We start from the raw sequence: 24,021 nt of genomic DNA, 5'->3' as shown, positions 1-24,021 counted from the left end.
CGTGCAAACGAATCAAGACTTTCGCATCTTGCCCAACACTGACATAGATAGCGCCAAGTGGACAAGCCATGTCGGCCGACTTTGATCGGATCGATCAAGCTGCCCGTAAGAGCCGGGCATCTTCGCTGTCGGACTCTACGTTAGCTGACGTTGTCGAAAGACCTCGCTGTCCTACTGTAGTGTTACAGCAGTATGGCTTGACGAGCCTAAATCCCAGCAGATGGGAGGACGTACAGGGTGAAGAGACGGCCGAGCTGGGGCTCGATGGGGACGGGTTGGCAGGGTCTTCGAAGGAGATGGATGATCCGCTTGGATTGAGGAACAAGCTCGCAATGTGAGTGGTTTGACATCCGGTCGCCAGCTTTCAGCTGACAGATTTTCCGAAATAGCCCGAGGGATATGGATATACATGAGGGTGGGTGGGAAACTCGATCATCAGTTCCTGGTCAGCTCTAACAGTATTCGTCGGGGGAATCAGTCACGCCGACATTACTCTCCTCCAAGACCTTCTCCCCATCGGCTTTTCTATCGCTCCACCACCCCGATGCATCGTTCCAGGATCTTCACTATGGAGTGGAACATCTCCGGAGAAACGTCGAATCCAAGGGCGAAGAGGTCAGGATCCTCGTAGAGAGGGAGTTTGGCAGGTTTGTCGGGGTCAAGGGGAGCAACGACGGTGAGTACTCTCGTTTGGGGCTTGGTCTACTATAGGACGACCGACTCTGTGTTCGACTATAGCCGTATACCGGGATATGCAGCTGGATATGTTGGCGGACGGAACGGACCACGGGACAAGAGAGACACGAGAGATTATCAAGAGCAAGTCCCGAAAGGGTCGGAACCGTCCAACTGGACGCTGACCATCGGTCTAACCTCTATTTCACACAGTCACATCTCATAAAGCCGAGACGATCTTTCTACCGCTACTCTCCAATGCTTTGAAGGCACAGAAGCTGAAATCTACAGCAGGAGTTTTTGAGCAGAGCAAGTTTCTATTCGGATTGCCGAGGAATCTGAGGATGTATATGCGAGCGGTGAGTTCACGCAATAGAGCTGCGCCCAGAAGCCTCATTGATAAAAGGCATGATCTATGCTTAATAGGGTAAATATGACGCTGTCCTGCGTGACTACAACAAGGGCCTTTATCTACGAGATACCCGACCGAATCAGTTGTTGCCAATCGGCAGTACTGCCGGTGAGGCCAATCCAGCTGTCGACAAGGCCGATGGGTCTGCCCTGTCCGAAATCCAGGTACAGGCGAGACGAGAGCAGCAGAAACGCGTGTTCGACAAGATCTGGAGCGAGGTGGAAAAGATCATGGATGAGATGAGGATGAGGTTGGAGAGTGGTCTGAGAAATTCCAATGGCAAGAATGTGGAGGATATTGAGAAGAATATCGAGTAAGTCACCATCGACCACACTGACCGGGTGCTCCATTGACGGATCGCGATATCCGGTTCGTACAGGATCCTCCTCGAGCTCAAGCCCAAGGAGGACCCAGTATGGGTTTACCTTGATTCGTGTCATTACCAGATCATGGACAAACTCAAGATCGTTTACGCCAACCAAATGAAGAATGTCGAAAGTGAGCAATGACGCTTCCAACCTGTTGGCCTTCCGAAAATAAGCTGATCGTAGCGCGCCATCAGCTGTTCGACAGGAAGTTGTGCGGAAGAACTTTGACGAGTATCAGGGTGCGAACAACCTTCGGCGATGTGTTGCCAGATTGACTAGACAACAGGGTGACGCTTTCATCTGTAGGTCTGAGTCACTACTTCGCCCCTGCTGCAAGAGCTAATCCCCCTTTCCATGTTAGCCAAATCTGCGGGACACGAAGAATGGCAGGCAATAACTCATTTGGTCAACAGGCTATCCACTGTTCTCATGGACCGCTTGCCCGATTTCTGGCGCATCGCCAAAGGCCATATGGAGGGCAAATATACAAAGGTCAGCCAAGAACAACCTCGATTCGGATGAGAATGCTGAACCGGTCCGGATCCTTAGCATAAAGGCCAGAGTCGTAGACAACTCGGACAGGCTCGAACAATGACCATCGAAATTATCAAGCTCTACGTCTCATGCATCAGCCAATTTTTCACCCTCTCAGATGTTGCAATCGCATCATCGCCCAACAATCCCACAGCCAGCGAACCTCCAGACTTTTTGCCCCAGCATTCTAATTCGATCACAACTTGTCATTTTGCGTCCCGCGTGCTAGCCGAAATCGTCGAGACGGCAAGCGAGCTTGAGGGTATCGGTGGAACATTGGATGGTGAACGGGCCGGCAGCCAGATGGAGGTTCGCAATGTTCTCAAAAATTTCGTTGAGAGCTGCCGGTGGAGATTCGAGGAAGCTATCTGCACAACATGGTCGAAAGGTGAGTTTGCGGAATCGAGCCCTCACCTTTACGTTGCAAGGCTGATTTCGGTTCGCAGATGCAAAGTCTTTCTTCCACCTTGAGGGATGGAATTTGAGTGCGACAGATTCGTCGACCACAACATATCTGGAGTGTATAGCTGCTATGCAGAGACATAATGCAACCGTAGCATGGCAGATAGCTGGAGGATCCATAGAAGCTGGCGCGTCAAAGGTGAGAAATGCAGCGCAGTCTAATTGTTCCTAAAGCCCACCCATCGACCGCATTCTGGTCTCTGTAGGGCACGGTACCCCAGGTCTTCATCACCAAGATCAAGAATGCGTTCTTCGACTCGCTATACTACCTCCTGGATGGGCTGGTGCACCTCGCCTTTTCGGATGACGAACCACTACTGGTATCCGAATTTGATCCGGAAGGCGGGGCTTCACGGCATAACGACAAAGTGAGTTCTCCCATATTAGGAGCGTCGGCCAGGTCTCGACTGACGTTATGCCAATCAGGACGCACGGGTACTGCTGACTATCAGCAACCTAAGCCATCTCAAAACGATAATGCTGCCTTCCTTTATGACCAAATTTGAGAACATGTATGGAACATCAACAAGTGCCGATCGGGAGACGCTGGACGAAGTCGTTGAGCAGCTGGACAAGATTCTGTTCGACGACTTTATCAAGCGCAAGGCCGAAAGGCTCCTCGATATAACGCAGAAAGGATTGATCCAGAGTGGAACCGCATGGGCTGAAGGGCCGAAACCTACAGGTAAGTCGTGCGTGGACCTGTCTCAAGCGATGGCAAGGCTAATTCCCATCGTCGTAGAGGTTCGCCCTTACCTATTGAACAACCTGCTATCCCTGGTCCATGTTCATTCACAGGTCAACGGTATAACACCTGGTCTCGTCGAGAGAGTCCTTCGAGCGCTTCTGTTTGAGCTTGGAACGATCTTGCTGGAGTGCTTGAGGCAGATACCAAGACTGGGAATGGGTGGAATGTTGCGGGTAAGTATCGGTTCTCGTCGCCCGAAGGATCACAAGAATAGAACAATAGAGCTCACGCTGTTTCATGTAGGCCACTCTCGAGGTGGAGCTTCTTCACCAGACATTGATGCAATACGTCACGGATCAAGCTACAGTTGTGCTCAATAACATTTACGAGGCCATATCTCAGGCGTACTCACGTAAATCGAGCGAGGATGAATTGGAGCAAGAGCTGGAGAATCTCAAGAAAGTTCTATATGATTGTCGCAGAGCGACCGGAGTCGAGTTTGTTTGTTTCAAGCCGACCAAACTGTAGTCATGTTACGTATGCCTACTACCCAGGGAATACAAGCTGCATTTGCTGTGGCCGCCCAATCTTCGGTGGAAATCAATCTATGCATTGTTCGCATCGTGATATATAAAGGCCTTTCGTGAGGCTCGTCTAGCGTGAAATCGTAATACTACATCAAGTCAAGGAAATACCATAGCCCAAAAGTTGATCGTCATATGCGAAGAGAGAACAGAAGAGATGTCTGTATGATTATGTCTAGAAATCAGACAGGTGATCGTGTATGGTCTCGAAAGGTAGGATCTGCTTACCGTCATGAGATCGGTCGATTACTGAGTGACCGCGAAGGCAACGACAGTAGAGTCAGAGTGCGAGATGGAGACTTTCACCGTCTTGCCGGCAGCAGCGCTCTGAGCGTCGCCGGTAAAGTTTACCTGCAAGTTGTGCCACCATATGAGGTTGAGTAGACTGAACGAGCGTTATCATGCAGAGCCTATGCACTTACGGTTGGGCCGGAATCGGTGTTCTGGATCTCGATGTCCTTCATGCTCGCACCCGCACCCTTGCTGGGCACACCCAAAGCCTTGAACTGGGGAGGGAAAATGGGGTCAGCTTCGTGTACAAGACAATCAAGTCAGACAAACCCGAAGGCTCACCACTGCCTCCTTAGCAGCCCATCGACCCGCGAACGAAGCGTCCGAGTCAGGAGCGCCGTTACAGTATGCAATCTAGAGTAAGGTTGAAATGTTTAGCCTGATGACCGATCGGAATGCTTGCAACGTGTTCGCAGATTTACCTCGGCTTCGGTGAAGTTTCGCTGCCTGAACGTCTCCGACGTAGGAACGCTGGAGATCAACTCGGTATCGACGCTGTAGAGAGAAAACTATCAGTTGGAGGTTTTCGATGATATGACGGCGCAAGAAGAAACTTACCCGACACCGTGAACACCCGATGCTTGGTTGAGCACGTCGCCCATCACGTCCAGGTTGCCAAGGGCCAAAGCCGGACCTTGAGGCATCTTCGGCCCAAAGGCATAAGAGTCCTTGCTGGCGGATGCACGAGCCAAGGGGTTGAGCAACACCTTGGCTTCGAGCTCGGGGGTATAAGGTGGTCCCTCCTTGATCTGGACCAGGTTGTTGTGGGTCATGGCAGAAGACATTCGAGAGTAGGCCTCCAACTGTCGATCACCACGAGCGGCAACGTAGGCGTTGTACTGGTCAGGCCGCAATGAAGCGAAGAGGTATCGCGGGTGGACCACCGCAATCTGACCTCCGACCTGTCCGAAACCGAAACTGGTGATGAGACCAACCTCGAGCTGGACGTGTTGGATAGGCTTGGATGGGTAGAACAAGTGGGGGAAGGCGCGGAGTTCTTCGGCAATGTTGTCGGCGTTGGCGTTACCCGGAATGAGAGCGCTTTGCAAGACTTGCATCATGCCGTTGAACTGCCAAGCTGCAGCTCCTCCCTTAGGATGTCCCGTCAGGTACTTCTGAGAGATAACCGGAACAGCGTTACCAGGAGTGCGGCCGAGTTGTTCGAACTGGAGGTTGTACACCCCGCTCTCGTTCTTGTCGTTGGCCTTGGTCGATGTTCCGTGACAACTGACGACACCAATATCGTCGGCCTTGAGACCCCAGACGGCCAAAGCTCGGCGGAGCGGAGCAACGCGCGAGTCCTTGCCTTCCAGCATACCGAAAGTGGCCATGGCATCATGCTCCTGCCTCTTGGCCTCATCCTCGATGAAGGATAACCGAGTCTGCATGAAAGAGTCATCGGTCGCAAGACCGCTCTGCTTCCTGTACTCGATCTCCTCACGGAGGACTTCGTGCTCATTCTCGAACCATTGGGAGATCTGCTTGCGTCGGAACGCCAGCTGTCGGGCTCGGTACTTGATGTCCAGCAGAGGCAAGGGCTCCTTGGTGACGATTTCTCGAGCGGTACTGAGAACACCTCGACCGGGTGCAGGAATCGACCTTCCAGCCTTGTCGGTGTGGGTGGAAACGTAAGCAACGATACCTTGAATGGTAGCACCCATCTCGATGGCGGTTTTGGCATTCATGAGAACGTGAACACCACAACCCTGAGACTCCATGAATCCGGATCGAGTCGTGGTCATAGGACGCGAGAACTCGTTGGGCTCTCGGCCCATGGCGAACTCGGTCTCGGAGTTGGCAGTTGCCTTCATGTTGGCGAATTCGAACGATCCTTCTTCGCTAAAGTCGTCGAATCCTCCGGCGATCATGACCTTGGCCTTTCCAGAAAGAATGGTGTCGCAGGCAATCTCGACTGACTGCAAAGCGGTAGCACAAGCTCCGACAGGGATCTTGACCGGTCCGCTGCTCGACAGCAACAGCAAGTTGACCCAACCGGCAACGGTATTGATGAAGGTTTCCTGCAAGATATCCTTTTGCACGTCCTTCTCCTCGCGGCGATCCTTGAACATGGCGCTCAAACTTCGCATACCTCCCATACCACTTCCCAAACTTGTACCGACCTCCGACGGGTGGATGTGCTTATACAGCTCGTAAGGGTCGGTCACTCCCGACATGATCAAAGCTTCCATAGTGCAAATCAATGCCCAGAGAGCTGTTCGATCGGTCTGAGCGATAATGTCGTCGGGGATACCATATCGTGCGGCGTTCCATCCGGTCGGGATCTGTCCGGCGACGACTCGGTCGAATCGGATCGCCTTGGGGATCATGACCCGAGCACCTCGCTTGAATTTCACGAACCATTCTCCCGAAGCCTGAGCCCAGGTGTCGCACTTTTCCCCCTGCTCTCGCTTGAATCGCTCGGCATCCTCTTTCGAGATTTCGAGAGCCTCCAGATCGTGAGTCAACTCGACTTCCTGGTAGAAGACCTTCTTCTCGGGGTTGTATCCGAAGAAGAGGTCGGGCTCGATGATCCTGATACCAGTGTGAGCGAGAATCTCCTTCTCGTACTTGGCTTGGATGTCCTTGTCGTCGACAGGATCGCCGGACTTGGCGTCAACCCAGCCAACCCATGTCTTGCCGTCCTTAAGACGACCGTCAAAGTGCTTGATGAAACCCATCATCCAGGCCATCTCGATGCAACCTTCGATCGTAAACTCTCCCTTGGCCTCCATCTCCCATCGGGTTCGCGAGCTTCCCCAAGGTCCGACTTCAGCGAAACCGGTGACGACGACAACCTTCTCCAGGTCGATGAGACCCTGCAAGTGTGAAAGCTGCTCCAAGTTGTCCGACTTATCCAATGAAGGGAAGTCGAATTGGAAGTTGGCTCGAGGAGCAATAGAGATCTTCTGATGCAGACGCTCAGCATCGACACCATTGATGACCTTGAAGTCTTGTGAGTTCTCCATCGTGATGGCTCGTCGGAGACCAGCCTGGGCGTTGAGGTCGGTACGGATCTTGGTGGTAACCTCAGCCAGATCAGATAGCCTGTCCATACCTCCGTTCAAGTCGGCCCAGATGGGCTCGATCTGGGTGATGTTGAACAGAAGAGGGTGCATGAGACCGAGAATGTTAAAGGCCATCTCCTTGGCCGAAAAGGTCCTAACACCGAGCTTCTCGATGCCTTCAGCAACGAAGTTGGTAGCGCTCATCAAACCGGTACCTCGAGTCCAACCGATAACAGCTCCAGCGATACAGAGGTATTCACCCCAGCTTTCGGACGACCACCTGTTGAACAAGGTTTCGAGGGCAATCTTGGATTCCGAGTAGAGACCGTCGTTTCCGAAGAGACCGTGGTTGGGTGAAAGGGGCAAGACGACCTGTGTGGGCCGGGTGACGATGTTCCTGCTAGCCTTCTTGCTCTTGACCGCTCCCATCAAACGCAGCAAGTTGGTCAACATGAGTCGATGCGCGAGTTCAGACACATCGTCGATGTTGTCGATTTCCCGACCGTTCTCGGGAAGAGCCGCGAAAGGAATGATGTAATCCAAATCCAAGCCCAAGGTCGAGTAGATGTACTCGATCAAAGCCTCGGTATCCTGTTTGGAACCACCGTTGTAAGGCACGACGATGAGCTTGGAACCCCTCGATCCGAATTGGTGGAAGATGGTCTTGTAGTAGTCTACCGCAGCCCTGCTGTATCGCGAGGTAGTGATGACACAAGTGGCACCTCCGGCCAAGAGACCCTTGACGATCTCGCATCCGATACTACCCTTGCCGACGCCGGTCATAAGAGCAGCCTTCTTGGCGAAGGAGGTACCGGAAGTAGCAATCTCAGTCAAGACGTCCAGGTAGATGTTGGTCAACTTCTGGCTGTAAGACCAGCTGGATCCGACCTTGCGCTTGAGATGAAGGAAGGGCAACTTGGCCGCCTGAACGACGCTGGGTTCAGCAACGTTGGGTCGCAAGAACTGCGATGACGATCGACGACTCCTGACGCCGGACGGTCCGCGAGGTTCTGCCGATCGACCGAGCGATTGAAGGACTTCCCCATACAGCGATCGGATGGCCGACTTCTGACTCTTCGAGATGGCAGGCTGGCTGTTGACGAGGCGCCAAAGCTTGGCTACGTCGGCCTGTACCTTGTCCAAGTTCAGAGCACTGGTGATCTTTCCACCAGCAGCCATTTCTACATGACAGATCCGTTAGTCCAGCTCCTGAAATTAGTAAGCAGGCGAGAACTCACCATGCACGTATTGCTCGAGCTTGCGAACGTTCTCCCTAACGACTTCAGCGTAGATGATGTCTCCCTTGGCAGAGATGGTGGTGGAAGGTGCGGTAGGGAAAGTAACTATACCGGTGTCTCTATCAGTCAACGACCTTTGGACCAACGGGCTTGAGATGTGACCTACCATCCTTGTAGAGAGGGTTCTCTTTGAGCGCCTCTCGACAGTTGTCCAACAGCTGTTGACCGAGCTCCTTTGCCAATCGATAGGTCTCTCCCTTCGATTCGTCACAGTGGTCGATATGGTACTGCATGTAGCTGTGAGCGGGGGATCGTATCAGTTACAGTCTCAAGGTAGATCCATCTCCGTGATAGAAACCCATACTTACTCAAGCAGAGTAGGATCGGCTCGGTTCATGATGGCGATACTCTTGCTGGTGATTTCACGGTCGACCGCGGTAAGTCGGCCGAAGATGATATCGTACCACATGATCAACGCATCCTGTCGCACCCAGTTCCAAGACGAATCGAAGTGACGAGCCTTGAGCGGCTCAAAGATGGGTTGGATTCCGTTGACGTACTTGTCGCCATGCTCACGGGCGATGGCGTCCAAACGTTCTTGCAGTGCAGCAGAGTTGGCCTTCTCCTCGTCATATAGCCTCTCGCCAGCCCGGACATCTCGCTTCAAGTGACGCATAAGGAGGTCAATCTGACGCGAGGTGAACTCGTTCTGTTCAGCTTGGAACTTGGTGAATTCTTCGCTGTTGATCACGGCTCCACCGCTAGCAGCTCCACCGCCGCCACCACCTCCTCCAGAAGAGAGGGTAACGCCGGCTTGCTGAGCATAAGCGGCAACGACAGAGTCGAGCCAAGCCTTAGCTTCAGGTTCGGACCCCAGACGTTTGGGCGGTTCCATGGTGATACCGTGCAAGAGAGCAGCATCGGTCCTCAGCGGTCCGAGTCCCCAAGTCTTGTTGATGTGACCTCGAGCAGTGGAGATGTTGAAACCACCTGGCATCTTTCCTCCGATCATTCGGGAAACCAATCCGCTGGTGTGCTTTCCGAGGGAGCCAGAGTAACCGACGTTCAAGGCGGCACCGAGTTCATCCAAAGGCAACTCTTCACCCTTCTCGGGGGCCGAAGCGAACTCGGTCTGCAAGTCTCCGAGAATTTCGTTCTGCAGGGTGGATTTTCCACCGACGAGATCCTTGATAGTCTTGCTGAGGGGAATATCGGCGACGCTCTTCTTCAACTTCTGGGCGATGATGATTCTGAGAGAATCAACAGCCTTGAGAGGGGCATCTGCGACCTCAGCGGCAGCGACACCGGAAGGAGCCGCTACGGGCGCAGCAGCCACAGGCGCGGCAGCGGCAACAGGAGCGGCAGCAGCTGCAGGTGCCTCAGTGGTAGGGGCTTCAGCTACCTCGTCCTCGAACAGGTAGTAGACTTCCTTCGTGTTCTTGGCGTGACACAGGATGGTCCTGCGAACGGTCGAAGACACGTCCTGAGCTTCGTACTTTGCCTTGAGGGTTCGCGAAGCCATTCCGGTCAGAGTAGGAGAAGGTCCGACTTCGACGAGCCTCTCAAACTTGAACTCGCTGAAGAGTCGGTCTTGAGTTTCAATCCATCGCACCGGAGAAGCGAACTGGTAAGCCAACAGCTCGACCAGAATATTGTAAGCGAGACGCTGTCGGTTCTCTTGCGAGTCCCAGTTGTCAGTCTCCCAAGCCTTGAAGATCTTGTTCAGGCGGGGCGATTGTGTCTGATCATAGATCTTTTGGGCGTACTCGCGGCTGACTTCGAAGGGCTCGGCGATCAAGTTGGGGATGTACTTGCCGATGAGTCGGTCGGGGTTGAGGCTGTTGGCGTCAATTTTCTTGGAAAGGTAGTTGCGGAACGACAAGACACCGGGCCATAGGTATCGGGAGTGGAAGGGCACGTCGATTCCGGGAAGCGGGATGGTAGCGAATCCTCGCTCGAGAACGATAGATCCGGTTTCCTTCTCCTTTTCCATGGTCATGTCCCAACAACCGTCGATGATCTCCTTGAGCTGTTCGCGGACTTCCTCGAGGGTCATCATCTCGGCCAATTTGACGAGATCGATCTTCTGAACCTTGAGCAAGTTGAGCACGTTGGTCAAGGTCATGAGACCGCGCAGCTCTCCAGCACAGACGTATTGCTGGTTGGCAACGTTCAGGTTGACAATCTGGACGAGACAGTTCTTCTGCTTGCTGACGGCATCGACAATCTCCCTCAAGGCACCCTCGTTGAAGGTCTTCGAAACCCTGGACGGGTTGACGGCCATCATGGCATACTGACTCTTCCCTTCAGCATCTCGCTGCACAGCGCGTTGCATGGTGATACCTCGGAAGAAGACGACGTCGGCCAAACTCGAGATTGGCAACACGTCGGCGATGGCGGCCAAAGCAGAGTATTCTCCGAGCGAGTGACCGGCAAAGGCAGCGTCCTGAGCGACCAAACCCTTAGCCCTCATGTCATCGAAAGCGGCCTTCTCGGTCACAACGAGAGCGATCTGGGTGTATTGAGTGGCAAACAGCAGACCTTGAGGGTGCGAGAAGGTGTAGCTGGTTGTGTAGAGGTCGATGTCTCCGAAGAGGGGCAAAGTCTTGAGCTGACCGTCCTCGTCGACAGTGTCGTACGTCAAGTCCATGTATCGTTGACGAATGGCTTGACCCTTGATTCCGCCAAAGTGAATCGTCAATTCCTTGGGGTTGTTCTTAACGATGTCGACGATAGAGAAGCCGTAGACCGATCCCAAGTGGGCGTCGGCGGCATCCCAAACGGCACGAGCGGTCGGGGAGTTGGCGTACAGCTCCATTCCCATGCCGACCTCTTGAGATCCCTGTCCAGTAAAGACGTAGGCAGTAGGCGGCTGCTCGACCTCGGCCTGACCTTCAATGACCTTTTCGCCACGTTGGTTGATCGTCTCGACCTTGATGACCTTGCGACCATTGTTCATCGCGACGTGGGTCAGCTTGACCGAGAGGTCGTCGCCAGGCAACACCATGCCAACGAAGCCGACATTGTACCTGAACCACTCGAAACATCAGTCCACGAACCTTGTGCAACGCGTATCTGTAACACTCACGATACGACTCGTTCGGGGTGGTTCTGAGCGGCAACGGTCTCAACGTAACTTCGGGTAGCAGCGCTCGACCACATCCCGTGAGTGATGGTACCGGGCAACACCGCAAAGTCGGAGAAGTAAGGGTTGATATGGATACTATATGGCGAGGAAAAAGCAGGTTTCAGATCGGAATTTCAGCTAACGGTAGAGCTGTACTTACGGGTTGTAGTCGCCCGAGATCTTCGAGTAGGGCTCGTTGGTCTTAGGAGTGGTGTACGTAGATGTAGCCAAGTCGGTGATCAAGGCGTAACCGCCAGTCTCGAGAGGAACAGCAAGGCCGGTGGGTTGGCCCTGCCTCTTGAGGTATTCGACAACTGGGTTTCCGATAGAGCGACCACCTTCGTAGTCGACAGTAGCGACCTGTACCAACGCCTTGGTCCGATCACGAACGTAAGCGGCCCCTTGCACGATGGCCTTTCGGTAGGTAGTCTTGTCCTGGTAGTGAACTTCGGACTTGACCTTGAAAGTGAGAGTGACGCCCTTTTCAAGAGGTACCGAATCGTCGTCCCACTGGAACCAGTCCTTGGCCTTGAGAACGCCGACCTTGAGGTCAGTGTCGAGCGAGACCTCGTAGTCGGCCTCATCGACGATCTCAAACGTGTTCTGGTAGTCGGTGAACCGGCCACGGTACAAGAAGGCGGAAGAGACCTCAACGACGGGTTTTCCATCTCGCATGACGTGTCCCTTGACCTTGACGGTTTTGCCGCTGTCGCTGTTGACGACAGAGACGACTCGAGCTTCGGCACTGCACTTGTCACCGACGGTCAGGGGGGTAGCACCATCGACCATGCGGAATCCGTTGGAAAGATGAACAAGCTTGAGGAGATCGCCATCGATGGCATCGGGGAAAATGGCCTTCATAATCGACTGCAGGTCAAGATAGTTATATACTTAGATGATTGCTTATAAGGCAAACGTCGAGCTATATTGACTCACCTGCCAACCGGTGACAATGGCAAAGTCCATGGGAGCTTGCACCTTCTCGCTTCGTCGCTGCTTGAAAGTCTCTCCAGCGTTGCCAACGACAGTGCAGAACCTCTCGACGGTCTCGACGTCGATAACAGTCTCTCCACAGGTGAGGTTAGCGGTAAGATCTAGAGAGGGCATGACCTGGTCATCACCGAACCAGAGCTTCCAGTAAAACTCCTTGATGGCTCGGTTGCGGCCGTCCACAACCTCGTGGATGGGTGCGAAACCTTGGTCAGGTCGGTAGGTGAAGTTGAAGGTCAAAGGCAAGCTAGAACCAGATCGCTCTTCGAACATGGTCAGCTTGATGCTCTTGGTCGAAGCGTCGAAAGCCATCTCCAAAGCTTTGAAGTCGCTAGGGTGAGCACCGAACGAACGAGCAGCACCGTAGACGGTAACCGATGAGGGCTTGCCGTTCGACTGAGCGATGACGACCTTTTGCTGCTGACGAGGCGCAAAGAGACGCTTGAAGGGGTTGCTAATGTACGAAGTCCCTTGGATAACGTTGACGCAGGTCAAGGCGGCTCGCAACCAGCTGGGTTCGGGACCAGCCAAGGTCTGCAACCAGGCGGAGAGCGAAGGCAAGGCGGAGCCGACGGTGTAAGTTCGCTCGCCATCGTTCTCGACAGCGTTGACGCCTGGCAAGTTGGCGGGAGCGGAGGAAGGCTCAGCTCCGATGTACTCGACGACAGGGACGTCGGCCTCGTTGCCTCCGTAGTATCGCTCGAGCAAGTACTCGATGAGCTTGGACTCGACGTTGCCAAGAATCTCCTTGACGGGTTCGTCGACCTTGGTCGAGTACTTGACAGCGATCGGACCTTGCAAGATACAAACTCGCTGGGGGTCTTGGTCAAAGACGGCGTCAATGTCCTCGGCGGCCCAGAGCGAGTCCTTCTTGAACCAGACCTCGAAGCTGTTGTCGAGGATGGGGATGAAGGGGACGGGCTTCTGTCCGGGCCTCTGCGAGATGTTCATAAAGTACGCCTTGTCTTCAGCCGCAACGAGCTGGGTCTTGGCGCGCGGGTAGGCGTTGAAGAAGGCCTCGATGGTCTCGAACGGCTTTTCGAGGTCCGAGAACGACTGGATGATGGATTCCTTGGACTTGGAGCCCTCGACACCGGCGAACCTCTCTTCGACTCGGCGGAGCCAGTCTCCGGTGAGGTTTCGGAGAGAGACGTCAATCCATCGACTCTGCTTGGCGACGTACATCAGACGAATCATTCGTCGAGTGATCTCCTCGTAAGTCATCTTGGCGAGGTCGTCGACGACGGTTCCATCGGCCTTTTCGCCGAACCAAGGCTTGTTGAAGTCCTTGTTGAGCTTGTCGATAACATAGGCCTTCTTGCCGGCCAACCAAGCACCTCGCTTCTCCTTGGGCAAGGCGAAGACGGTGTCATCGAATTCTCTCCAGAGCTTGACGGCGCGGTTGGCAATCTTGTGGATGGGTTCTCCCAACTCGGATCGAACGGTAAGGATACCACCGGTGGGCCTGTCGTAAGTTCCCTCCCACTTGTCATCATCAACACCGGGGGCATCAACGATCAACTGCTTGACCGAGGCACTGGTGTGAGCTTCCTTGGCGACCATCATTCGACTAGCAAAGAGAGCTCCGTCGTAAGGCATGGGCTGGGTGTTGAACATCTTGACCGACCAGTCTCCCGAGAGGTAAGGCCAGACGTCGTCGGCACCACCGAATCCGGATCCGGCAACCAAAGAGATGTTGGCGTGCTGCCTGATCGAGCTGTAGGTAGCGAGGATGGGCTGATGCATGTCCTCACAGCTGTGATGACCTCCGGCACGTCCACCGGTCCATTGAAGGATGATGGGGTAGTCGGGATTGGCTGCGGCGATGTTGACGACCTGTCGAATACCTTCCACCGAACCGGGCTTGAAGGCAATGTGCTTGATTCCCGCCGACTTGAGGTTGCTAATGATCTCGGTAGCCTTCTCAGATGTAGGGATACCGGCAGCGACACAGAAACCTTCGATGGGAAGACCTTCCCTCCTCATCTCTTGCCAGAGAGGGTACTGGAAGGTGAATTGCCTCTGGTTGATGTACAAGGCGTTCAAAGTGATTCCGACACCAGGTTCGATCTGGCTCTGAATCTCGGCGACCTTGGCACGGAGCGCCTTGGGGTTGTAGTGGGCACCTCCGGCCAACTCGATATGGTAACCGGCGTTGAGGGTGGCCGAGACCATGCCGGCGGGCACGGTACAAGGGGTCATACCAGCGACCATGATAGGAGGCTTTCCGAGCAATCTCGAGAAAGGCGTGTCGATGTGAAGCTTGCCATCGGTCGTCTTGACCAGCTTGGGCGTAAACTTGTCCGACCACCTCTTTTCGGTCTTGACAGAACCGGTCGAGTAGATCTCGGCACCGTTCTTGCCCTTGTCACCAATGATGATGACCCGGACACCTCGACCCTCCAAAGCTCGGGCGGTGATGGAACCGGCTCCGGAGAGTCGGCCTGGACCAAAGTCGACCGCATGGGTAGCAGTCTGAGGGAAGTCGGTCGCCTTTTGCCAGTGGATAGGCGCGGTGAAGATCTGGTCGCACAGCGAGGCGGTGATGGAAGTCGAGAGGTTCTGGAGGTTCTCGCCTGAAAGAAAATAACGCAACGAGCAGACGCGGATCAGTACTTTCGTAAATTGCGTTTGGAAATGCGCTAAACGCGAAGATAACTTACCAGACTCGGTGTGATAAAGTCCGAGCTTGATCTCGCTCGCCTGCCACAACTCTTCTCCCTGAAGATCCTCCTCGACCAACTTTTGCGTAGCGCCTTGCAAGTAAGGGCTGTGGTAAGGGACGTTGATGGGCATGAACCTGTTGGTAAAGACCATCTTTCGCTTGCTGAAGGGAACCTTGCTCTGGTCGAGCCCGGCGGGAGCCTTGACCGATCGAAGAGCACAGCCGAATCCGTAAAGCGCCTTGGCAGGACCGGTAACGACATAGTTCCTAGGTCCATTGTGCAGGGATACGTAGATTTGCGAGTTTTCAGGGAGATGCTTGTTGGTCTTGGCGACCTGGTTCTCGAGGTCGGTGAGACGCATCCCGTTGACGATCATCATGTTGGTCGGGACGCCCTCGCCGTTCTCTTCAGCGTCTTCGACGAGCTTGGGCTCGAGTGCGAGGAGGGGGAAAAAGTCTTGTCCTCGCAGACCGAGGTAGAAGAGCTGCCTGAGCGCCTTGAGGGCGTTGACGTCGAACGAGTCGAACGAGTCCGAACTAGCTACCGCGACGGCAGCGACGATACCTTGCGAGTGCCCGGTAGCACCCCTGAACCTGCTCCTCATCTCACCAGGAGTGAGGTCCGAGACCTTGCAGCTGATCAGGTACTGCACCAACTGGGTGAGACCGATCAAGGGCATCGAGACGGGGATCGATGCGAGATATTCGACAGGGGGTCGAGCGGTCGATCCGTTCAACCACGAGATGACGTCGAGGCCGTGGGCGTAGTAGGCGTGTCCGGCCGCCTGAGACTTGGTGGCCAGAGCATCGAGGTACTTGGTGGCGGAAGCCAAGAAGGGCTCGACGAAGGGCTTGTAGATGTCGTACAATGAGTAAAGCTCGTCAAAGTAGACCTGCGAGGATGACGATTGATGATTAAATTTCTAAGAAAACGAGCAGCTGTCTGTCCACGCCTCTCGACTCACCTCGTTGATACCTTGTCCTCCAAACAAGGCGTAGAGCTCAGCCTGACCCTCAGCGGCAGCCTTGAAGAGTGCGCTAGTCTGTACCAGCTCGACCTCGTTCGCACCGTAAACGGCTCGGAGGGTCGAAAACGCCTTGTAGTAGGCGGCGAGCACCTTGGCGCGGATGTCGACATCGTAACCCTGGACGAGCGAGTGCACGGCCTGGTTGGCGAGGAACGACCTGTTGAAAGCCTCGAACGAGGACAAGAGGATCTGGCTGGCGTCCGTCTTGCTAGGTTTGCCCGAACTGACGACCTTGTCGTTGACAAAGGCCAAAAACTTGCTGATCAGCTTGACCTGAGGTTCGGTGGTAGCGACGGCTTGGACGGGATTGCCTTCGTCGTCGAATTCCTGAGTGACAATCTCGACCAGGTCGGCATCGCCTTCGATCGAGTGGTAAAATTCTTCACGAATGACCTCGGCCGCGATCCATGCTTCGGAAGACGAAGGGATGGGGATCGAGAGACGGGTGGTAGCGTGCTGAAGCACCAGGGGTCGAGTGGAGGGTTGCGAGGATGAGGAAGAGAAGAACGAAGCCATGATGAGAGAAAGAGGCTCCTTGTTTGACTAGCTCTCCGGTATTAGGGGGCCAGAACGGTCCTGGCGATTATGTGTAGGTAGATCAGTGACCCAGTAAGGCGGTCAACCTGAGAGCGAACCCAAGAGCAACCAATGAGCTCTTTTTTCTCGATTCGACAACCAAACACGATCTCATCGCTTTTATCACTCACAACTACGTTCCACGTCTATAGTTTTGTGGGGGAGAAGGTCAGAGCTCGAGAGAATCTTATGATCCCTAGCTCTTCCTCTCTTTTTCGTCTATTTCCGTCGTGCCTCGTGTAAAGAGTGGGGAACGAGGTGATGTGGGTTTGGTCGTAAGTAGATTTTTTAGTCGGCTTGACAGCGTCTGATGTACACGCCGTTGTCAATCCAGAACTAGTTTGAGAGAGAGACCAAGCACGACGAAGACGACGAGGTGGACCTAATGATGGGATGACCTCTTGATCTCGAGCAACATTGCATCGGGAGAGAGCGGGACCCACCCCACGCTCGCCCAACATTCCCACTCGCACTCCTCTCAACATTCCCCAATCACGGCAGATCCCCAACGCGCGGAAGCAATTCACTCGCGTCGAAATCATCAGCATCAGCTGAAGGGGAGGGGAGGGGCGACGCGAATCGGTCATCTAACTGCCACAGCCAGGCAGGTCGGCCGAAGCAACCCGGGCACGCCGAGGTTCAAAGTCGTGACACATGACACAAATGGTGAACGTGAATGATATGGGTAGTGACCGTCGGCGAACGGCTCGCGGCTCGACTTGATACAGATACACTGTCTAACTGCTAGATTGATTCGGTGCTCAGGATCACGGGATGTTTACTCGAGCCTCCATCCCGCTCTTGACCCCCTTCAACGCTTCCGAACTCAACCTCGTCCTAGTCCCCGTGCTGAAACTCGTCCCGTTCCTCTTGGCTTCTGCCCACATTCTCGAGATCCTGCTAGGTCGTCGCAACGTACCGAGTAATCCCAACATGGTCGTCAACAAGACCACGCTCCCGGCCTGATGAGCCGCAGCGAGCGGGACGGGGACGAGCATGAGCAAGGTGGTGATTCCCATCGTGACTTGAAGCAGGCCGGCACCGAGGGCGACTTTACTCCACTTGATGGCATTGGGTGGCAAAGCTCGACGGAGAGCAGGACGAGTGGCAAGCAGAGGCAACGAAGCGACGCAGGCGAAAGTCGTCATGGCCTAGGAAGTTTGCGGCACCGACCATTAGTACGATGCTCTTTTGATACTGCACTGGAGCTCGACATCGGTCGACTCACAAAGGCTCGGTGATCGAACTGGACGGTAGTAGGGTTCTCGAGCATGTTTCTCCACCACTTGTCGCTCCCGTCCTCCTTTTGAGCGTAACGCGGATCCATCATCTCGTCGAGAGGAGGAACAATGGCACCTCCCATCAAAGGGAACTCGTTGTAGATGAGACCAGCGTCGAGTCCGGCGACGAAGGCACCTACGAAGTGATTTCCGTCATTAGCATCAAGCTTATCGAGAATTGCAGATAAGAGTAACCGCTCGCGACTCACCTGAGACAGCAGTGAATAGCACAGCAGCGGTAACAAGACCAGCCCATTTACCGAACCGCCTGACAGCCGGCTGGTCCAAAACGCTCATCAGGTTCTTGACCTCGACCCCAGCCGTCTTGCCCTGACCCATGGCGTACTTCCAGTCCCTGTTGATCCCGATGGCAGTGTGTACCATCCCAGTGTAGAGCAATAGAGCCGCACCAAGGTGCATAGCCAATCGATACTGGGAAACACGGGGAACGGCACCGGGCGTAGAGAGGATTTCTTCAGAGAGACCGGATTTCACCATGTACCACCCGAGGAAACCTTGAAACCCGATTCCTCCAGCGAGGGCGAGGAGCTTCCAGCGGACATTTGGGCCGACCTTGCCCCTCGATACGAAGTAGATGGCCGGGAGGATGAAGCTGTAGTATGGGAGAGGAGAACCGTCAGATATGACGGTCGATGGCAATGGAACGACAGACGAGACTTACCCAACTCCAAGGACTCGACCAGCGATACGATGAGCCCATTCCATGTAAAAGATGCGCTTGAAAGCGGGCAGATCCAATTGAGAGTTCATCCTAATTAGAGTAATCGCACATTAGCCATACAATTGTAACCAAATGAAGTTTGGCTCTGACTTACAAGACGCCTTCAGGCGTGACCCTGTACTTTTCCCACTCGACCATCCATTGATCCTCGCCGATGGGCGGTAGGATCCCTTTTACCGGCTCCCACTCGGTGATACTAAGTCCAGACTCTGTCAATCGGGTCACGCCACCAACGACCACGATGAAGAACACGAGTCCCGATGAGAGGTACAACCACCTAGCCACAGCGGACGTGGTGAGGATAGGCAAGCTGTCCGTCTTCGACTCGGAACGGTGGTAACTCTCTTCCTGGTTGAACGCCGCCGGAGGCACTTGAGAGAGGGTCGCAGAGCTCTTCGAGTGAGGAGTGAAGCTGATCGAACGGCTCGGTGCGATCGTTGAGGAGGAAGCTCGAGCGTTCAAGCCGGTGCGACCGAAGGTAGCTCTACGGGTCGCCTGCGTAGAGAGCGATCGGAGGAGGCGATCGGACGTCTTGACAAGGCAGCTTCTTGAACGTGGTTTGATCGTCTGTGCGGCTGCTAGCCGTAGGCCAGAGCCAAAGCATGTCGATATTGATGACATCGTGGGGGTTTCCAGGTCTTGAGCAGGTCTTGGTGAACAGAGACTCGCACGACCTCTTCCCGATCGAAAGTCCAATAGAGGACGATATATTTCAAGAAAGCGAACCCTTCACGATCGCTCGCAGATCGCGGAAGCAAATCGCTCGGGAGAACTCGCGCTGATCTCCTAGGCCCGACATCGATCTGATAGAACTGATCCGGTCGATCTCAACTCCAGAATAGCCAGAATGCGGCACAAATCACACGATTGATAGCGATACAACCGTGTTGCGGGTACGATGATCAGGATCGGACAGATACCATCTTCTGCATACTTTGACAATAATAGCACACAATTGAAATGTCGATACAGGGAATCACAGCAGGGGTAGTAAGGATCGCAACAGCCGTCCTATCGGGCTGGTCTGCCCTCAAGCTACCGGGACAAGACAATGAATAGCTCTTGTTTCGTCGCCGGCGTGGCTGTCAGCTCAGGCTTGGTGGTTCGGGATGAGCACAGACCTAAACCTAGCCTTTCCGCTCATCATGCTGTCAGAGGTTCAGGCTGTAGTCAGTCATTGTGCCCTTTCCCAGAGAAATGGCTGGGAGCAATGCTACTCACGACTCGTAGGCCTCTTCGGCCTTTTCCAGAGGATACTTCTCGACGTAACACTTGATACCTTGATCAAGCGCGAACTGGATCGCCTCGAGCGAGTCCCTGAGCGTCAAGATCGGCGCGAAGTGAGAAATACTGATTATCGCGAACGCTGGAACACTGGTAATTATCTCACCTAGGGCTCCCGCTGGGCCAACCTCGGACGGACAAGCGTTTCTGAATGAGCGGCATACTAGGAATCTGTAAATCGTCGCCGACAACGGCGAGGATGAGCAAGGTCCCATTGACAGCGAGACCACCGATGAGCCTAGTAATCAAGGTTTTTCGACAACGTCGCAGTTATCAGCCATTAGCCATGAAGTAAGAAGTACCATGGTCAATAGAATCGTTCACATACTTCTTGATAATATCGGCGTTGGGCGCGGTACACATGATCAAATCGGCACCGCCGAGCTTGTTGAGCGCCTCGGCTTGATCCTCCTTCGATCCGTCGACGTAAACGTGAGCACCGAGTTCCTTGGCGAGATCCTTCTTCGAATCGGAGGACGAAAGCGCGACAGTCTTGAAACCGGATTTGGCAGCGAATTGGACACCCAGATGGCTGATATATGGAAATCGCAGGTATTCAGATTCAGAGAGAAGTTCGCCCGCTGTCCTGTACAAAACGCTTACCCAAGACCACCGAGACCTTGGATGGCGACAACAGCTCCGGGCTGAAGACCCATGTTCCTCATGGAGTTCTGTATTACAAGACTCGATTGCATCAGCCAAAAGTTCTAGGCCATATCTTGCAACCGAGCGACATTGACTGACAAAGGTGGTGACTCCGGAGCAGAACAGAGGAGCCTGAGCAGGGTCCAATTCTTTCGGGATCTTCGTGATCCCGGTGAAGTCGAGGGTGACGTATTCGGCGTATCCTCCATCGGTCAAGATTCCGTTGATACCCTCGTTCTTGCAAGTAGGGTAGTCGCCTGGAAACGCATACTCCGTCAATCACTACAAAGCTGACGAGTATAACTCTAGATAAGGCTCACCCTTAGCGCATTGTCTGGCCAGATGAGAAGAAAGGAAATAATCAACTAGGGTTCCGGCTTATACCGAAGATCGCCTGTTCTTCTGTTCGACTTACACGCAGGCGAGGCAGTTGGACCCGTGCCATCCACTCCCGACTCGGTCCCCAACTTCAAACGCCTCGACACCTATACGTAATGGTTAACGAAGAAGTGAAACCCATTCTGAATTAGCTCGTGACCCGGATGCAGAGGAACAAGATGAGGACTTTACCGTCACCGACCGCGACGACATCTCCGATGATCTAATGCCGGAAGCCGATTCGGTGTTTCAGCCCTTAGCTCTAGTTTAATATAAGGTTGCAACTCTGAAACCCACCTCGTGACCGGGGATACGGGGAAGGACAGGCATCATCTCCTCCTTGACCAGGTCGTCACTCCTACAGACTACGAGCAGAAACGCATCGGACAACGGTCAGCCCAACAAAATATGATACATCGGAAAGACGGTCGCACATCAAGAGCAACGTACCACCACAAGCGAGGACCTTGACGACGACCTGCCTCTTCTCAGGTTGTTTCATCTCGACATCGATCATCTCGAAGGGCTTGCCCTTTTCCTTCTGCTGGAGGGCCTTGTAGGTCTTGGGAAGCGACATTGCGGTTCAGATTTCTGTGCTTATGTATTTGTTGACAAGGAGATGCGAATGGATCGAGTAGCTCTGAGTAGCGATATGCTTAGGTTTGGATGTCGAGGCAGGTAGGTATAGATCGAAGTCTGGCTCTATACTTGAAGACACAGTCTCGTCGTTCCCTAGGTATACGTCATACTCAACCCCGGCGTTTGCTACGGAAAAGGTGGAGGCAAAGTGGAGGGGGGCATCGTTTCGTGTCAGAACCCTTCCTTTGGAGAGTGTGGAGGGTTCTTTGATCAAGTGGATTGTTCCTAAATGCTACAAGCTACAGACATTTCGATCCTACAACTTTGAAGAGTACTAGAAACGGAAACCAGAGCAGTGGCGTCAGCTCAGACACGGGGACGGGCGCGACCGGTCATCTCTGGAGACGTGAGCACGCTACCCACATCATAGAAGCCTCTCCCGCTCTTCCGGCCCAACCGCCCCTCCTCGATCATCTTCTGCATCAACGGACTAGGCTCAACCAACTTCTTGTCGATAAGCCCTTGGTCGGCCTTGTCCTGCCACCCCGAGACGATATGGGAGGCGGTGTCAAGGCCGATAAAGTCGAGCAACTTGAAGGGCTATGACGGAGGTCAAAGGAGATTCTGTGAGCCTAGAATTCCATCTAGATAAATGACTGCAAGATAGCTCACTCCCATGGCTGTATTCAGCGTAATCAATGCGTCAGATATGTTTCGTCATGTGTCGGAAATTTTGGGAAGGGGTACTCACGATGACCGGTTCCAAGCTCCATGGCCTGATCGATATCCTCGGCCGTAGCCTCTCCGCGCTCCAACATGCGTACCGATTCCACTATGAACAGAGAATATGCAAGAACATAGTTTCATCAGAGGGATATACTACACAAAAAGTCGCTCCTTCACGTCTGAACTTACTCAGATATGGGATTAAAAGCCGGTTGACGATGAACCTACAATTGCCATCCTCGTAATTCGGTCAGCCCAAATGACCGCCATCGTTACGTCCGTAAAGTGAGACTCACCCAGGGGTATCCAAGCAGTTAACAGGACTCTTGCCCATCCTAGCTGTGATCGCCAACAAGATCTCGATGATTTCCGGATCGGTCTTGGGCGCCTTGATGATTTCTACAAGACGCATGGCGGGTACGGGTTGCATGAAATGCACGCCGGCGAACCTTTTTTCACCCAAAGATCGATGTCAAACCAGTCGAGTGAGTATCGTTATGGGAGGAGGGAACTGGGTGGAGCTCGGATGAAACGGCGAGCTTACCTGGTTCGTCGGTCTTCGGAACATTTGGATGAGATCTCGGCTACTGAGAGCGCTGAGGTGTTGCTAGCGAAGATGCAATCCTTGCTACCAGTCCGGAGACAATGTTATACCTCTATCAGCCTTCGTTCTCTCTATGCCGTGTATAATAATCGATCGTGGGAAATGGCTTACTTGGCTTTAGAGTCGAGGAAGGCGAACAAATCTTGCTTGATCTTGAGATTCTCGATGATAGCCTCAATGACCAGATCGGCGTTCTGTACCGCTTCCGCCCTGCGATTACACGCGATTCAGCCCACACCATATAAACCGTCAACACTTCAGGCCTCTCCGAAGATGAGACACTCGGTACAGGAAGCTGAGTAGACGTACGGGTCCTGACTGGTCGTGATCCTCTCCAAGACCTGTTGTTTCCAGTCCTCCTCGCTCTTCTCCGCTTTAGGGGCCATCTTCTTGGCGACTCGAGCTAGAGATTTGTGGATGATGTTCATTCCATTCCTTTTCCGATGTGGAATCAAGTTTTGCCAGTCAGTTCAGCTGAGCTGGAAGTCGGGGATTGGAAGCGGGGTTTTTTTTTTTAGCTTACTCGAGCGCTTTCTGTAGAGATTGAGTTGGAGGCATCGTAAGCTTCGAGGATATGGCTGATTTTCTGGTTAGTTATTTACCTCTGTTACATCAGTCATCACAACCTGGAAAGAGCACAAAATGGTCTATTGAGCTCGCGTTGCCCAAGAAGAGAGGAACATACCGCTGAACCGTGAAACATACCTTGTACCCGCTCGTAGCAGCAACCTGAACGATCCCGGAACCTACACAGCACTGGTATCTTAGCTCCTACCTAACCATCCGTCATAGTCTGATGTTGGTAACTCACCCATGAGTCCCGCACCGAACACGGTGATGCTCTTGACCTTGTCGGCTTTGGCATCGTCCGGTTTCGAGGTCGCGTACATCCGGCGGCTGGACATGATGGTGGCAGGGGTTGTGCGTGCGAGTGCGGCTTGTGCTACCGGTCGAGATCGGAGAGCTACTCGGCTCAGCATTGTATGTAGGTGGCAGTCGGATTGTCAGATCGAGACGAGAGATGGACGTGGATGAGGGTGTGTGTGAAGTTGTAGCTGATGATGTGCTCGTGACCTTCGACCGGCTATAACTTGAACCCCCGGTATCATATGCCATCGGAAGCAAATATTTGTTTCCGCT

The 24,021-nt window shown here is 53.7% G+C and overlaps 5 protein-coding genes across 5 annotated transcripts; 1 reads left to right on the top strand and 4 right to left on the bottom strand.

Annotated features, from left to right (window-relative positions):
- Positions 1-10: 10 nt before the first annotated feature.
- Positions 11-3,738, top strand: HD553DRAFT_303592 (exocyst complex component sec5). Its single transcript, XM_046178889.1, has 16 exons — positions 11-105; positions 181-334; positions 390-415; positions 479-676; positions 739-819; positions 889-1,034; positions 1,102-1,400; positions 1,467-1,585; positions 1,650-1,757; positions 1,817-1,947; positions 2,005-2,377; positions 2,436-2,590; positions 2,658-2,819; positions 2,878-3,136; positions 3,194-3,372; positions 3,443-3,738. The coding sequence occupies exons 1-16, from the start codon at positions 69-71 to the stop codon at positions 3,665-3,667; spliced, it is 2,652 nt and encodes an 883-aa protein (XP_046040491.1). The 5' UTR covers positions 11-68; the 3' UTR covers positions 3,668-3,738.
- On the bottom strand, positions 3,718-17,045 carry HD553DRAFT_18734 (uncharacterized protein). Its single transcript, XM_046176993.1, has 15 exons — positions 16,775-17,045; positions 16,005-16,690; positions 15,038-15,932; positions 12,321-14,950; positions 11,545-12,251; positions 11,346-11,480; positions 8,626-11,286; positions 8,424-8,554; positions 8,258-8,362; positions 4,573-8,200; positions 4,437-4,509; positions 4,297-4,368; positions 4,146-4,229; positions 3,952-4,074; positions 3,718-3,898 (listed from the first exon to the last, which is right to left on the bottom strand). Exons 2-14 carry the CDS (start codon positions 16,581-16,583, stop codon positions 3,970-3,972), a joined length of 11,805 nt encoding a protein of 3,934 aa, XP_046040490.1. The 5' UTR covers positions 16,584-16,690; positions 16,775-17,045; the 3' UTR covers positions 3,718-3,898; positions 3,952-3,969.
- Positions 17,046-17,298: 253 nt separating this feature from the next.
- On the bottom strand, positions 17,299-19,331 carry HD553DRAFT_303587 (cytochrome oxidase assembly). Its single transcript, XM_046178888.1, has 5 exons — positions 18,760-19,331; positions 18,606-18,695; positions 18,133-18,536; positions 17,872-18,059; positions 17,299-17,794 (listed from the first exon to the last, which is right to left on the bottom strand). Exons 1-5 carry the CDS (start codon positions 19,284-19,286, stop codon positions 17,411-17,413), a joined length of 1,593 nt encoding a protein of 530 aa, XP_046040489.1. The 5' UTR covers positions 19,287-19,331; the 3' UTR covers positions 17,299-17,410.
- A 196-nt stretch (positions 19,332-19,527) lies between these two features.
- Positions 19,528-21,842, bottom strand: HD553DRAFT_18554 (GroES-like protein). Its single transcript, XM_046176985.1, has 11 exons — positions 21,423-21,842; positions 21,270-21,337; positions 21,165-21,195; positions 21,010-21,079; positions 20,915-20,928; positions 20,694-20,851; positions 20,553-20,620; positions 20,278-20,481; positions 20,056-20,187; positions 19,887-19,982; positions 19,528-19,813 (listed from the first exon to the last, which is right to left on the bottom strand). The coding sequence occupies exons 1-11, from the start codon at positions 21,547-21,549 to the stop codon at positions 19,756-19,758; spliced, it is 1,026 nt and encodes a 341-aa protein (XP_046040488.1). The 5' UTR covers positions 21,550-21,842; the 3' UTR covers positions 19,528-19,755.
- HD553DRAFT_18530 (3-hydroxyacyl-CoA dehydrogenase) lies at positions 21,709-24,010 on the bottom strand. The gene is made up of 13 exons (XM_046176982.1): positions 23,693-24,010; positions 23,587-23,627; positions 23,484-23,507; positions 23,405-23,415; positions 23,191-23,316; positions 22,993-23,091; positions 22,822-22,905; positions 22,574-22,726; positions 22,467-22,501; positions 22,303-22,383; positions 22,224-22,231; positions 21,975-22,151; positions 21,709-21,885 (listed from the first exon to the last, which is right to left on the bottom strand). The coding sequence occupies exons 1-13, from the start codon at positions 23,859-23,861 to the stop codon at positions 21,868-21,870; spliced, it is 1,026 nt and encodes a 341-aa protein (XP_046040487.1). The 5' UTR covers positions 23,862-24,010; the 3' UTR covers positions 21,709-21,867.
- Positions 24,011-24,021: the final 11 nt, after the last annotated feature.

The sequence above is a fragment of the Filobasidium floriforme genome (assembly GCF_021052385.1).
Source record: "Filobasidium floriforme strain CBS 6241 chromosome Unknown HD553scaffold_1, whole genome shotgun sequence".
Lineage (NCBI taxonomy): Eukaryota > Fungi > Basidiomycota > Tremellomycetes > Filobasidiales > Filobasidiaceae > Filobasidium > Filobasidium floriforme.
Note: the sequence above shows the minus strand (reverse complement) of the source record. Positions and strands in the feature narration are given on the sequence as shown.